Source organism: Macaca nemestrina, chromosome 10 (genome assembly GCF_043159975.1).
Source record: "Macaca nemestrina isolate mMacNem1 chromosome 10, mMacNem.hap1, whole genome shotgun sequence".
Classification (NCBI taxonomy): Eukaryota; Metazoa; Chordata; class Mammalia; order Primates; family Cercopithecidae; genus Macaca; species Macaca nemestrina.
Genome location: NC_092134.1, coordinates 51631454 through 51646548, shown reverse-complemented (window position 1 = coordinate 51646548; position 15095 = coordinate 51631454). Strand labels below are relative to the sequence as shown.

General features: G+C 37.4%; 1 protein-coding gene across 19 annotated transcripts in view; it reads right to left on the bottom strand.

The window, feature by feature from the left end:
• The window catches only part of LOC105473289 (PTPRF interacting protein alpha 2), a 510238-nt gene extending 495998 nt beyond the window's left edge, over positions 1 to 14240 (bottom strand). For 10 of the 19 annotated variants that reach the window (XM_071071359.1, XM_071071361.1, XM_071071360.1 and 7 more), the window contains exons 1-2: positions 13212 to 13485; positions 8722 to 8972 (exon numbers count right to left, since the gene is read on the bottom strand). In XM_071071359.1, the coding sequence (XP_070927460.1) occupies positions 8722 to 8970 (249 nt within the window). In that variant the 5' untranslated portion in view covers positions 8971 to 8972; positions 13212 to 13485. Of the gene's footprint in view, positions 1 to 8721; positions 8973 to 13211; positions 13486 to 14084 lie in introns of those variants that run through there. The other 9 variants (XM_011727018.3, XM_071071367.1, XM_071071371.1 and 6 more) reach the window with 3 other exon arrangements.
• Positions 14241 to 15095: the final 855 nt, after the last annotated feature.

The following is a 15095-nucleotide window of genomic DNA, read 5'->3' as shown; positions in this document are numbered from 1 at the left end:
TGCTCATAATTCACCACATTGGAACCTTGGAACCTGGGCTTCTGTGAGTCTACCCGCCTATGGGCTTAAGATAACCCTAAGCAAGCTCCCCTTGTGAGATCACAGTTGCTCTTCAAACATTGCCAACCTTCTTGACCACGGAGAACCAAGAGGACTTGCCTGCCTTGCAAGTCCTTCATCTGCTACATGGCTGCTTTTAGATTTCAGACTCTATATCCTTTACTCTCTAGAGGAAACCTGTTAAGCTCTCTGAATGTTTTTCCTGAAGCTCATCTCACTTGGCTAAGGTGAGCAGGAATTGCTCTCATTTCTCATACATGGAGTGGTAGATTATGTACAACAAACCAACAGCTCTCCAAAACAATTGTACTTCTCTTCTAGCTTTTCCAACTCAATCTTTGTAGAGTTCCAATGTGGAGTTTGAGTTAAGACTAAACTTAACGGGTTGGACTATATCTTAGCATCTCCTGCAAATAAAGTCTTCTGCCTCACTTAATTAGCTTTATCTCCAACAGAGAGAGAGGGAAACACTCCCATTTGAATATCTAGGTGCTTAAATAAAACACTGAATGGCATAGTGGGAGTGTTCAGAAATGTTAGCTATTATAATTAATTTTATCTTTGTTATTGAACATTTAAGAAGTAACTACATAAAGAATTGTCCACAAGAAAAAAAATTGAGAGGAATAAAACAAAATATTTAAGAACTAAGACAGTATGGCATCATGAAAGTTAAAGGGATAAGATTAATTTATCTGGGTTTTAGAGAAGGGTGGTATCAAATAAAACAAACCTACTACAATTATTAATTGGTTATTGGTGACAGCGAACATTCTGAACAGGAAGTTAGAGTAAAAATCAGACTGCAGTATAGAAGTTGAAAAAATTGAGACAGTGAGAGCAAGTCTGGAGAATAAATGTGGAGAATAAGTTTACAGAAGAAGAAAAAAATAAGTTGAAAACTAAGGGGAAACAGAGTCAAGGGACTTTTTTGTTGTTAATTGTACTTGTCATCATTTTAAGAAATCTATTTGAATATCTTGCAAAATAGCCAGCTTAGAGGAAAAGTAATTGAAGATACTAGAGACAGAGGGAAAAAACAATCAAGAGAGGAGGTAAAAAGGAATGTTGTCAAGGATTTAGAGATAAATATTCATATACTAGAAGGGCAAGGCTTTAGATTGGAGAATGTAAGTAAATGAAGACAAGTATGGGTGTAGATAAGTGTGTGGGAGGAAAATAATGAGCACTGAAGGACAACATATCTACTAGCCTAGAAAGGGAATGTTATGGAGAATTAAGAGCATGGGAATTTCAACATGAAATAATTAATAGCATTGCTTAACAAAAAGAATTCAAGGGACATGGAGAATATGAAAGCATCACTAGATTTGCAAAATATTGGTGGCATATACACATGTACTTTATTTTAGGAAAACAATGATGATAGAAGCCTGATTGTAAGCGTTAAAAAAGAAAAAGAAGCAATGAGCAATATAGACCGCAAGTGGATATCATTTTATTTGGCCAGAAGAAAAAATAACTAAAAGAGAAAAATACACATTAAGAAAATAGGATGGCTATAACAGGAGGTAAAAGATGGAACATCTTTCTCTCTGACAGGTAAGGGATAATGCAATGTGCTGGTATTAGGTTTCACAGAACACAAAGGAGCTCAATTCAGTTATAATCTCAGCACAATAGGAAGGGATGTTGTTTGATGTAATCAAGGGACATATGTGACTGGCCATGGTGGAAGTGGAAAATTTAGGAAAATGCAGTTAAGAACTTTTTAAAAAGATAAATCAAAAGACCTTTAAAATTTGATAAAGATGGAAGAGAGTAAGGATTTTTAGTGCTCTCAGTTTGTGCTACTGTTCATTATTACCCAGTAAAATTGTGCAGTTAAGGTTGGCTAAAGATAATGATGATAATATCTACAATGATAATATCAGCAACAATAGCTACATTTAACATTTATTGAGCATGTACTACCTGTGAGGCATTGAATTGATCATTTGACATGTTCCAACTCATTTGTTTCTCATAACGATCTTATGAGGCAGTTTTTATCATTATTTGAAGTAAGCACTTTGACCAAGGTTATTGAGCTAGTAAGTAGCAAGTCCAATTCTACCTAGGTAGTATTCATTCAGAATAAAAGTGCCGTCAGGGCAGAAGCTGTTGCTCTCTATAAGATTTACTCAAATAGTTTGAATGTTAGAATGTCAAAAGATATATATGTCCTCCATAAGTAGCCTCTTTTAATTTCTTGTCAAGATGTACACCAGCACATCCCAAATTATACATATAAAAACCTGGTATTTTAAAATGCTCAGGGTTTCTGAAGCACATACTCATACCTCTTTTCAATCACTCCTAAGGGTAGATGCCATTTACTCTTTTCAATTAAGGAAACAGAGTTTGAGACAAATCAAGTGACTTTCCAATGGTCCTCCAGCTAACAAAGGAAGGAGCCCCAATTTAAATTCAGATCTTCTGACTCAAGTCCAAAGCCTTAGCCATTCAGGACATTACCCATCTCTGACCATTCTTTCTCTTCAATAGTCTTTACATTTCAATTATCTTTTCTAGTTTTCTGGTCACATTTCTATTTCAAATCTCCATACTTCACCAGAAGGTTATCACAATAAGCTTTCTCTAACATGAAAATGACCCAAATCAAAATCACTCTTTTAGTGACATTTGTGGTAGGTCAGTTGCACTAATAGTCCCAGTGTTTCACTTATCCTGTAGCAATACCCTTTGTCATGTAATTCTGTTCTGCTTTCCACTCTCTCTGGGTTTGGCCAAGTGACGTTGCCAAAAATGACTTATGCAGAAGTTTAATAAGCATCTGCTTATATCCATTTGGCTCTTACTCCTCTTCCATGATCATGAGAACCTGCCAGGGCTAGCCCATTGCAGGATTAGACACATGGCATAGAGGTGAATGGCCCCAGTTGACTCAGCCAAGGCCATCCTGGATCAGAATCAGACAACAGCCAACTAACATAAAGCTGACACAGCCAACCTTCAGCTAGCCAGTGACATAAAGTTAGTCCAGCCAAGATCAGCCAATTCAAGATCAGCTGAATTCCACAAACCCATATTTTTGTATGTTATTGAGGTTTTTGTGTTGTTATATAGCATTATTTAAGCAATAGATAACTGATAAATATCATGTAATCCATCCAAAATCAAGATTGTAGAATAATTTTTATTCATGATCTGATCATCAGTTCACCCAAAATTCTACAGATTATTCTACAGGGAAATTCCTGTCTTTATTTTGCACCACACATAATAACAGTCTACACTCCACAGCCACTATATAGAACTTTACTTTCATCCCATAACATTTCATCAAACAAATCTTTTTTCATTATTGATTGCCACTTAATTTTTTAAAACAAAACAAACAAGAATCCCCAAAGAGTCTTATTTGTGCAAAGTAGGGACTCTAAGCCTAGCCTGAGAAGCAGAGCATATGCTGAATTTTGGTTTCCCATATGTCCTTCAGCAAAGTTCTATCTGCACAACTTTACTACCCCACATGGAATATCTCAGAATCTTTACCAACCTTTTCTCAAAAATACCTCTTTAATATCACTTTCCACATAAAACTTGTTGTAGTGAATCACATATCAACTTCATAATTCAAATACTTTCAGTACTTCTATAATCTTCCAGTACTATATTTGGGCCCATTTATGTATTTTTTCCAAGCAACTCTATTCCCTAAACTGTCGAAGAGCCAAACTGTTTTCCCCTATCCGCTTTACAAACATATGTAACTATTTAATAATGCACAGTGGACCCTCAATATATGCTAAAAAAGGTGATGAAAACAAATTTTAAACTTTTACATATGACATTCTGCAATAGGAAGCACATTCCCGTTACCTCTCCTCTAAACATTTTTTTTTTTTTTTTTTTTTTGAGACGGAGTCTCGCTCTGTCGCCCAGGCTGGAGTGCAGTGGCGCGATCTCGGCTCACTGCAAGCTCCGCCTCCCGGGTTCACGCCATTCTCCTGCCTCAGCCTCCCGAGTAGCTGGGACTACAGGCGCCCACAACCGCGCCCGGCTAATTTTTTGTATTTTTAGTAGAGACGGGGTTTCACCGTGGTCTCGATCTCCTGCTTGTGATCCGCCCGCCTCGGCCTCCCAAAGCGCTGGGATTACAGGCGTGAGCCACCGCGCCCGGCCTCCTCTAAACATTCTTAACAAATATATGAATAATTGACAATTATTCCCCTTGTTCTCAAAAATGTGTAGGATTTTGTCAATATTCCTAGTAAATTATTCTAATTATCCTAATGATTATTCACATACATGTACAGAAATAATCATCTTTTGGCATTCTGGATAAAACAAATGCAAGCAATTCTATATTTAATGCCTTATACATTAATTAGTTTTTATGTGTCTCATTTTCTTCAATCATCACAAGTTACCCTATAAGCTGTTAGTATTAAACACTTTCTGTAGCATGGAAATCTGAAGTTCTGTCTCAAACTGGTGATGTGTAGTTGGGTCACAGTACAAACCTGATCTTCCTATTTCAAGTTTATTGTTCTTTCTACATCAAAATGCACATATATTTAGTTCTGCATTTACTTTAAAAGCCTTTTTTATGAGCCTGGTACTTTGGCAGTTCAGGGGGTTTTGCACTATTGAGATCTGCTCGTTTTCTCAAGGAGCTTATAGTTTAGGTTGGGGAACAGGCACATAAACAGATAATTTAATTACAATATGATAAACGATAAGAGTAAAGCACACAGAACAGATGTACTTAGGGTTCAGAAAAGAGTTCCTGAAAGAGATAAACTTTTGGCTAGGATGGGAAATTAACCAGACAAAGACAATGAGGAAGAACATTATAGGTAGAGAGATGAACATGCATGAAGGAAAAAGAATGGAGTTTGCTGGGACACATCAACCAGTGTCATACTATTCAAGCATATAATGTGACATATTTACAACACTAGAAATGTTAGGAGATGTAGCAAAGAATTTCAGGGTCAGGTGTCAAGAAAAACAGAAGAGTAGAGAGATTTGAGAATTATTTAAGAGGTACAAAAAGTATGGCCCACTGAAGACTGAATTTAGAGGAGGAAGAAAGCACCAAGTATAAGAACTCTTAAGGTGTCTAGGTAAGGAGTTGGAGCACACTTAGGTTGTGAGTTGGAGGTAGATGATGACTGGGTTTGCAGCATGTTGAATCTGAGGTTCTGTGGAACATTAAAATGGATCTGTGCATTAATAAGTTAGATCGTTGAGGGAATAGCTTAGAAACGTCAGGCCTGGAGGTGTGGAATGATGTGAAATTATCAGCACTCTTTAAACAGATATACCCAAAGACACAATGAAAAACTAAACAACATGGCTATAAAATAATTTACATGGCTAAAATTGTTAAAAATTATTGTTGCCTTCTTTTATAAAGAAAAAATGGGAGAGAAAGTGACTAAAGTAAAGCTCCAATCACCAAGACCTAATAGCACTGAATAGGCAATTTAAGACATCTATGTCATAAAGTTTATCTCTGCTTTCAATTCTACCCTGTGTTTGCTGAAATAATTTTCATTTTTCTGTTACTCTAGTGGTTTTCAATTTTACATGCCTTATTTCTGCCTCAAAACTCACATTTATGGTAGTCATTTTCAACTTCCATCTAAATATCAAATGCAGTGCCACCACACAATGGCACATTATTTACAAAATATTCATAAACTTTCAACGATAGCAATTAATGAAGAATATTCCTCCATTAGTTATAGAAAACTTACAGCCCTAAAGATACAGATTAGGTTATTAAACACTTTCTTTTAAAAAAAATAAGAGGATTATCGCTGTCTGAGGACCTGTGGATTTCTAGGGGTACTCAGATATTTATAATAGCAACATACAAATTGACATTGAAAAAGATATCCTTAAAGTATTTTTAATTTAGAATGGAACTATAGCCATCTAAATGTATAGGCTCATAATCCCTAATCTATAATTCTAAAATCCATATACTCTGAAATTGACATTTTATTTGTAAATATGTAATGAATTTGATGGGTGGGAAAATCAGACCTATACTTATCATGAGACTACAGTCTTTATCTTTTCCATGCAGTAGGGATACTCATAGAATTCTCTTCAGAAAAATTTCAGAAATATTCAGAAATACGGGTGCTGCCCATAGTCCTTCAGGAATAGTGTTCTATAATATGCTACACACACACAGAAAGAGAGAGAGAGAGAGAGAGAATGAGAGAAGAAACTGAGAACAAGAGACGAAGAGAGAGAGAGAGAGAGAATCAGAAAACCTGTGAGCTCCAAAACACAACTGGCCCCAAGGGAGTTAGATAAAAGGCTGGGCAGTATATTTAAAAATTAAAACTTAACATTTTAAAGGCAATCATAATTTAGATGCTCAATACAACTGAAGAGCTAGAAATAAAACATTTTTTTCTTATACCTTTACAAAGAGATTTACCTCCACAATCAGTTATACAAAGAGATTCACCTCCACAATCAGTTATGTATAAAAATATTTTTTAATTTTCTCCTTTTTTTCCTAAAGTATCTTGTTCTAGTGCTTTATTTTCACAACATTTTTAAGTAAAATAGTCACCTTTTTTTTACAGAAGGGGGAAATTTAAAAATCCAAATTACTTTTAGATACATTTTGATAAGATTAGGATTTAAACTGAAAACTTCAAGCTTGAATAAAATATAGAAAGACAAATGTAAGCGGGATACATGCAGAGTCTTACATGTAGGATCAGAATCAACTTCCAAGAAGAGTGGAGGGGAAATGGGAACACACTGCAGCATCTACGCAAGTCAATTAGAAACTTCAGTTGACTGCTGTCCCAGTACACATTGAAGGTATGTTGAACTTGTCTCCAAATATCATAAAATCCTAGTGTAAGCTAATGAAACACTGTATCCAGAAGGAGAAATGATTGCCCCATTTTCCACTTGTCACAGTAGATGAGGAAGAGTGTGACTGGTTCTTGGACCACTTTAACAAGAGAATTAACCAACTCAAATAATCCTCCAAGAGAGTAAGTATGATGGTGACAGTTCTAGAAATCACCTTATGAAGAGCAATTGCAAAGACTAAAATATCTTCCTTAAAAATATATAATATTTGGTGTAGCTATCATAGCTGCCTTTTGAAATGAGTCAAAACATTTTGTGTGATGACACAAACCATGGTACCAAGAAGTGAGAGTTATAAAAACATTATTTCATCTCAGCACAAGATAAACTGACTGAAAATGAAAAGGACTGGAATAGCAGTTATTCACATAGGGCTATGGGATTACCTAATCAGGATGCAACAGGGGATTCTTAGCAATCCTTTCCATTTTGAGAGTCGTAAATATGTCTATGAGTTAACAGTACAGATAGCTTTAGAATTTTATCAATTTTGAATATATAGTTTTCAATATTTATAAAGATATCTTTGTTACAAGCCATAACTCTGTGAAGAGAATTCAACTCTTTAACATTTAGTGTACTGTTTTTTAAGGAAAGGGCCAATCAACCTTGTATTTAAAAGAAAGTTTTAGTTTAATGGGGGTGACTGTCAAAAATCCCATTCATTTTTATGTTTCTTCTCATACCTAAAAGAGGCATAATTATATTATTATTATTATTATTATTATTATTTTTGGAGATGGAGTCTTGTTCTGTCCCATGCTGGAGTGCAGCGGCGTGATCTTGGCTCACTGTAACCTCTGCCTCCCCAGGTTCAAGCAATTCTCCTGTCTCAGCCTCCCGAGTAACTGGGACTACAGGCACACGCCACCATGCCTACCTAATTTTTTGTATTTTACTAGAGATGGGGTTTCACCATGTTGCTCAGGCTGGTCTTGAACTCCTGAGCTCAGGCAATCCACCCACCTCGGCCTCTCAAAGTGCTAGGAGTACAGGCCTGAGTCACTGCGCCCAGCCTATGCGTTTCTTAAACAAGTAAATTGACTTTAATCATTAACTTTGTATATAAATAGGCTGGCAGTTCTTAAAATATCTTAGGATTTTTTTTTTTTCTGTAAAATACAAAGATTGACAGAAATGTATTTAAACATAGCTAATCTAACAATGTTAAGTTAGGCTTAACTTTTTCCCTTTCACCAATCTTCAAAATGTTTTAAAAATAAAAAGAAACCAGTTAAAGTGTTTTTTTTTTTTTTCCCAAGGGAGAGGATAATATATTAGTAATTCCAAGAATTTTAAAGCAGATATTAGGCATTAAAAAAAAAAAAAAGACGAAACAATAGTTGGACACGAGGCTTCCAAAGTACGGTCAAAGGCAGACCATACAACTGAAAATGAAAAACACTTATTTCCAAATGTCAACATTGTGTTTAAAAGGTAAGAAAGATAAAACTATCTCCACATTCTGGTCATTAAAAGCTGATCAACAAGTGGTTTTCTACCCTACTAAGACACACAAATACAACTTTTAAGAAAGACCAGGTAAGAACTCTTGCTTCTCACATAAACCCCCAACCACCATTAACAGTCCATGACTTTGTTTGAGGCAAGGTTTCAAGTGAACTAATCATCTATTCCTAAGTTGTTCTTAACAAAATGTGCATATCACATATGTTAAGTGGAAAAGTAACATTAAGAATGGGAGTAAAGTGAATTTTATTTAAATCTTTCCGAATTTTCAATTACAATAGCAGAAACAAAGGCTACCAGGAAGCATACCTGTGGCAGGGCTGAATTGAGCTGTCTCTGGAGTGAGTCTCGGTCATAGATGACATCCTGAAGTCTCTGCTGGGCAAGTGAGAGGCTTTCCTGGGTCTCCCGAAGGGTGTCTAGAAGACGATCCCTTTCATCTAGCATATTCACCATCAGCTGCTCAAAATGGGAGTCTGAGTCCGAGCCACTGCTTTGGGACCCCCTTTGGCTCATTGGGGTGTCCTCATTAATCGTGGGCATCACTTCACACATCATTGCTTAAAGAAAGTAAGTGGGAAGGAGTCTTAGTAAACAAATGATTTCCAAAAATGTCATTTGGACATCAATTCACTAAATATTTTTCAGCTTATTAGCCTATTTGTCTCTATTTCCCCTACCTGTTGCCCCAAATCCAACCAAGCAAAATGTTTTGACCTCAATGAAATATGATTCATTTACTTCCTTCAGCCCTAAGTGCTTTCTCTTTCCATGACATCACGTTTGTCCTACCTCCCATATGCAACTTTGTTTCACTTGTTTCTCAAAGTTCATGTTCATGATTTATCCCACCTAATTCAATTTAAATAAACATGTTATTTCCATTATTATTTCATCACCTTTCTTATCTGCAAGTTTACAAATCTCTTAGAGTGAATACTTTTTATGTTACCCTTATTTGTTATTACTGTATATTGTTCATGGCAAGCACAGTGTCTGGCACTTAACCGGTAGGAAGTAAATGACTTTTGAATGACTTAGGTAATTCAACGAATTAATGTTTACTCTTTCTTGTAGAAAATCTACAAATCATTATTTATTTTATATGATAATCAGCTTTTACTTTTTTAGTCAACAGATTTTTTTTTTCAAATTGACTAGTTTTAAGCTTTTTGACATTACATTTTCCATTTTATTACTTTTGTATGCTCTCTCCCTGAATTCCTATGTGGTCTACCCAGAGCAGATAAGTGATGCTGACTGAATTAGACAAAAACGTTATGAAATAAACTGAGGTATATAAATTTGTTTAGAGTATTATACTCATCATTACACTTAATATTCCTTTTTTCCTGTTAACTACATAGTCTGGTTTTCATCCAAACAATACAAACTAACACTCTTTCAAATATTCTGCAAAACAGATGTCATATATTATATTAGCTAATGTAGTAACTTCACATCTCAGCTGCCAATCACAAATTCTCAGTCATGAAATAAATGAACTGCTTTCAGAATATTTTTAAATTTGATTTAAAATAGACAAAACACACTTAGGTGCATGGTTGAACAATTACGTGGCATCTTAAAAGTCAGAAATTATCTCATTTTCTCTTTCATCCTCTAGCTAATGTTTCAAAGAAAAGTCAAACTCATCTCAGTTTTGGTTGTTGTACTATGGCCAGCAGCTATTAATTAGACGGCTTGGTTTTGCAAAAGGCTAATGTGAAGAAAGGCAGGTTTGGTTGTTGATCCTGAAGCATTTTTTGGTTTTATAATGCAAGGTCAATTAATTTTTCTGCGTACACATTCCTGTCCTTAGGGAAAATATTTCTGGTGATATTTTCAAATAGAATGTCAAGATTTAACGGCTCAATATTTAATTACTTTTTATGTGAGTCTTCATATAAATTGGGTTATTGAGGAGCAAAATTCAATTATCTGTGAATGATCTGGTCATGGACTCCTGAAAACTAAGAGAAACTTTTAAAAAGTATGTAAGTAATAAAGTATTTTGTGAATGATAACCTATATTAAAAAACTAAGGGGGTCAGTGAATATTAGGAAAATTTTAAATGCTTTGAAGTTTTGCTCATTGCTCATAACATTGAGCTACCTGAAGGCAGGAATTTAATTTGTTCAATTTTGTATCACACTAAAATATGTAACAGAGTACACACATAAAATGAATATAAGCACACACACCCCGATACCCACACTTGATACTACTGTTACACAATAGATAAAACTGTTTCTTGCATTTGTCTCAATTTGATTTTCATTCAAAGACTATCACAAAGATGGAAAATGCAAACTCTTTTTAACTGCTTCAAACTTTCTTTATATTAATTGAAAAGGAATTAGAAAACAACAGTGTTCCAACACATTTGATTATTTAAAACAATTAGTTAGCAGGTCATGCATGAAATCTACACACTGAGCAGCTATGTCACTCTGAGAAATAATCACCAGGAGCCAATGTGTTTACTTTTGACACTTAAGGTTAAAACAAAGTACTGGGAGAGCAAATCATAGCAGTGGGACAATTTGTGCCCAAATACTCACAAGGTTTAAATTTTAGGGTTAACGAAACCCTAAAAGGTTTAAATTTTAGGGTTACCTGTAGATTTAAATTCTTAAAACTATATTTTAAATTCTTAAATCTATACTTTAAACTATGTCGTTCTTGAATGAAAGTTATTAATTCCTTTCCACCCTGAATCACTTAGAACAACTTTAAATTCCAAGGCAAAGCATAACAGCAGTGAATACCCCAGTATAATTTTCACCTGAATATAATATCCTAACAATCCCTCGTTGTTACCATGAGATACTAAACATTCACAAACTTTAGGGTCTTAAATCAACATTAAAGGTAGTCTTAGATTTAGTCAAAAGATGCTATGATTAAAAGTGGCTTAGGGACTTAGAAAGTCTATTAAATCTACACTCAAAAGAACTTGATTTGATTCCACTCCTAAGGCACGTGAACCAGGACAAGTTACTTTACATGTTAAAACTTTAGTTATCTCTTTCATGAAAGAGGGCCAATAAGCTATGCTTAGGAAAAAAAAAAGAAAAGATCTAATAGGTAATCTGACTGAGAACACACAGCAAAACATATAAAGGGCAATTACAAATGTAAGTATTTATTTCTATTATAAAGTGATCAACATTTATCTTTGTAGAAACAATATTTTACCTTTATGACTCATTCTGCTGCTCTGTCTAAAGGTTTAATTCTAGTAGATACTTTTGAACTCTTCATATCCAATTTATAAAAATCAAATTATGCAAAATTTACTTAAGAAATAAGATGAATATATGTTGCTTATACCTTACAGTCAACCCAAAGGAGTATATCCAAAGTCTTCTTATCAAATTTAGAAAAAAAAAATAGTCTACAAAAAAATAAGGCCACTTTCATGAACTAGCTTAGTTTATTTCATTAGAATTCAGATTCTAACATAAATTACAAAATATTTGAATAATCCTTAAAATGCAGTATAACATTTCTTAAATGCACATTTTGTACATTTTAAGTATTAAAAGCAATTAAAGATACATATTCAATGTAAGAGTTAAACACCCTTTTAAAGAATGGATGACATCGGAAGCAACTTACACAGTCCAGAAGGCTATGGTCATTCAATGTCTAGTGCATTTCACTCAGATATATCACTTTTAACTTTTATAATCAGTTTCAGTACTAAAAACTGCATTCATCACATAATTTCTGAAAAGCCAGAAAGGGCATCCTAACAATTTGCCTTGATATTTGCCTTTTCATCATTCCCCCCTCCAAGTCAATTCGATATATAAATTATGTTATCTTCATCTAGATATTGAAGCTTTCCTCATTAAATTGCTGAAGGTTTTGAAACCTAGTCAGAGACATTGTTAATTTTGTTGATAAATAAAAAAAGTAATAATAAACCTGATTGGCTTAATTATCCCAGTGCTGAAATTTAGCTGGCAGAATTTTATATCAGGAAAATCAACTCCTTTATTCTTAGCACATAACCTTGACTGTCTTTTAAATTTCTCAGATTTCAAAATAAAAGTTTGAATGCCCACTGGAGTCCTCACTCAAGGGCTTTCAAAATCCAATGTGTTCCTTAGCAATGTATGCCATCCAAGCAGTACGTCTTCAGATATGAGAATGCTACAAAAAGCATTTTTTCTTTTTGCTGTCAATAAATGACTTTATCTAATCATATCAGTAAGATGTCGGCCCTACGAAAAGTAAGAATGTAATTATTCTCTATAGTGAGTTTCTTCTGAAAATATTTAGTCTTAAGAACCATCCCAGCTCCACCTCAGTTAACCTACAAGGAGTAATTCAGTGAGAGAAATCCTAGCTATTGTCTGATTACATTACATGAATATTCTCCCTCCTGTTTAACTCTTTGAAAGCCTCTGTCCTCGGGAAATATTATCACCTTTAATGGACACATTTTACACTTTCTTTACCCTAGTGCATTTACAGACAGCCAAAGAGCCAGCTCACCCCACACTACTGGACAGTTATCTCTCAGCCACACCCCCCACCACCTTGAAGAAGTTGACTTCATCATTTCCATATTAAAATTGTTCATCCTGCCCAACAGGACACAGCCAAGTAGGCAGGAGGTAGAGAGATAGGAGACGGAGAGGATGAGGTGAAAGCAAAAGACACCTAACAGTAATCAACAAGGAGGAATTTGCATCTCATCTTCCCTGGGGGCGGGGTGGGGCCAGGGAGGTGGTCAAAAAATACAGCGAAAGGAGACAGTAAAACTCAAAGACAGTTTCTGTACCTAATGTCTGTGATTTCGGGTCCTTGCTTCTTCAATTGATCAATGACAACCGCAGTCTCCGGCTTGAGGAGAAGGGAGGCTCACACCCAGCACTCCTGGACCATTTCCCTAGCAACGGGAGGAGAAAGGCAGCTCAGACACACGCGTGCCCCGGCGCCCTCCCGGAACGTGCCCCGGCCCGGTGGCGTGGCAGGAGCTCGGCATCTTCCCGTGGCTCCGTCAGCAGCCAAAAGGAGAAGCGTCCATCGGAAAAATGGCATATTACAAATTTTGCTTTGGGAAGCAGAGCTCGGTTCAGACCATTGTCAAACGAGGAGAGGGGGAGGCGGCTCTTAAAGCAGCCGCGGCCCCTTTGCCAGAGCAGCCGCAGCTCCCCGCGTGCAGCTGGAGCCCCGGGGCGGAGACCGGGGACCGGGGACTGGGTTTGACTTTCAGAAACTTAACCAAGCGGGGCCGCTCCCCCTCCGCGCCCGGGCCACCCGGGGTGTGTGGGGCGTCCCTCCAAAAGAGATCTTGGAGAAAAGGCGTGAGAAGTATCTGGGAGAGAAGTTCTCCACCCAGTCGTCCCTCCTGGAGCCCCTCTGGAGTTTAAGGCTAACCCTGGGAGTTAGAAACCTGAAGGAAAACGAGTCCCTAGGGATGCAAAAAGCAGGACAGGTCTCCTCCTGGCCCCCAGCCTGTTTCCGCGCTCCCGCGTCTCATTTCACTTAAAGGAGGCGCTTTTTCTCCGGAAAGGCAAGCATCACCCCCCTCCGCCCCCCTCCCTCCCCACTGCTCCCCCCCTCCCCACCACCACCACACACACACACCCATTTTTCTCCTCCCAGCCTTTTTGCAAGCCTCTGCTTGCTTCAGTTGGCCGGGAGAACCAACCTGCTGGGAGCCGGTGAGGACGCTACAGCATCTTCTCTCCTCACTTGCCTCGTGCGGTGGTTGCTACTCCTCCTCCTCAGTCTCCTCCCCTCCTCCTCCTTGGCAGCCACCACCTCCTCTTCCTCTGGAACAAGGGCTTCCCCTGGAAGCTGCTGCAGTGGTTTCCACCGGCCCTTAAATAAATTCTGAAGTAATCACGTCTTTGCTCTCCTCCTCACGCACACGCGCCCGCGGATACACTCGTCTCCCCCAGAGCCGCTCCCGGGCTGCCGAGGCTCGCTCTGCTCCCAGTGCCCCCTGCGAAGGCGAGGGCCAGGGATGGGCAAAGTAGGAAGGGGGCACACTCTACCCCGCCTGGGCTTCTTTCACACAATGGGCTCCACAGCCTTCGCTCCTGTCAGTCTGAGCTGGTGGGGATGGGAACGGACTTGGGCACCTTTTGGCTCCCCGGTCTTCTGTGCTTGTCATTTCTTTAAGCAGTTTTCTTCCCACTGGGCCAGGACATGGTAGTCATGGTTGTAGGGACCTGAGCCAATCTAGGGTGTGGCGGCATCTGTCATTTCTCATTACCTCTTCAGTTCTTCTTCATTCATATTGTTTTGGTAATGAGAATTGTATGTTAAGTATTCCATGCCCCAGTAAATTTTAGCTTTGAGCAGAGTCTGGTCTCTCCATTGCACTCCAGTCCCCCTTGTATCTCCAACTCCCTTTAACTACCCTCTTTTCTTTCTGCTGCTGCTGTCCATTCATACAGACTGAGGAAGCAGGAGACAAAATCAGTACCTACTCTGAGCAGACAGGGAACGTTTCTGTGAGGGAGAGTCACGAATCCTGGATTTCGTGAAAATGAAGAGGACATGCATGAAGGAATTGGAGAAGGATTAAACACTGAATATAATTTGGGGGTTAGTGAAAATATTCTGAGTGTACTACAGCAAGTCCAAAAGACGTGTTTTACTTTTGTGTAAAGCCAAGAGTCCAAAGTTAACAAAGAACTAGTATGTCAATAAC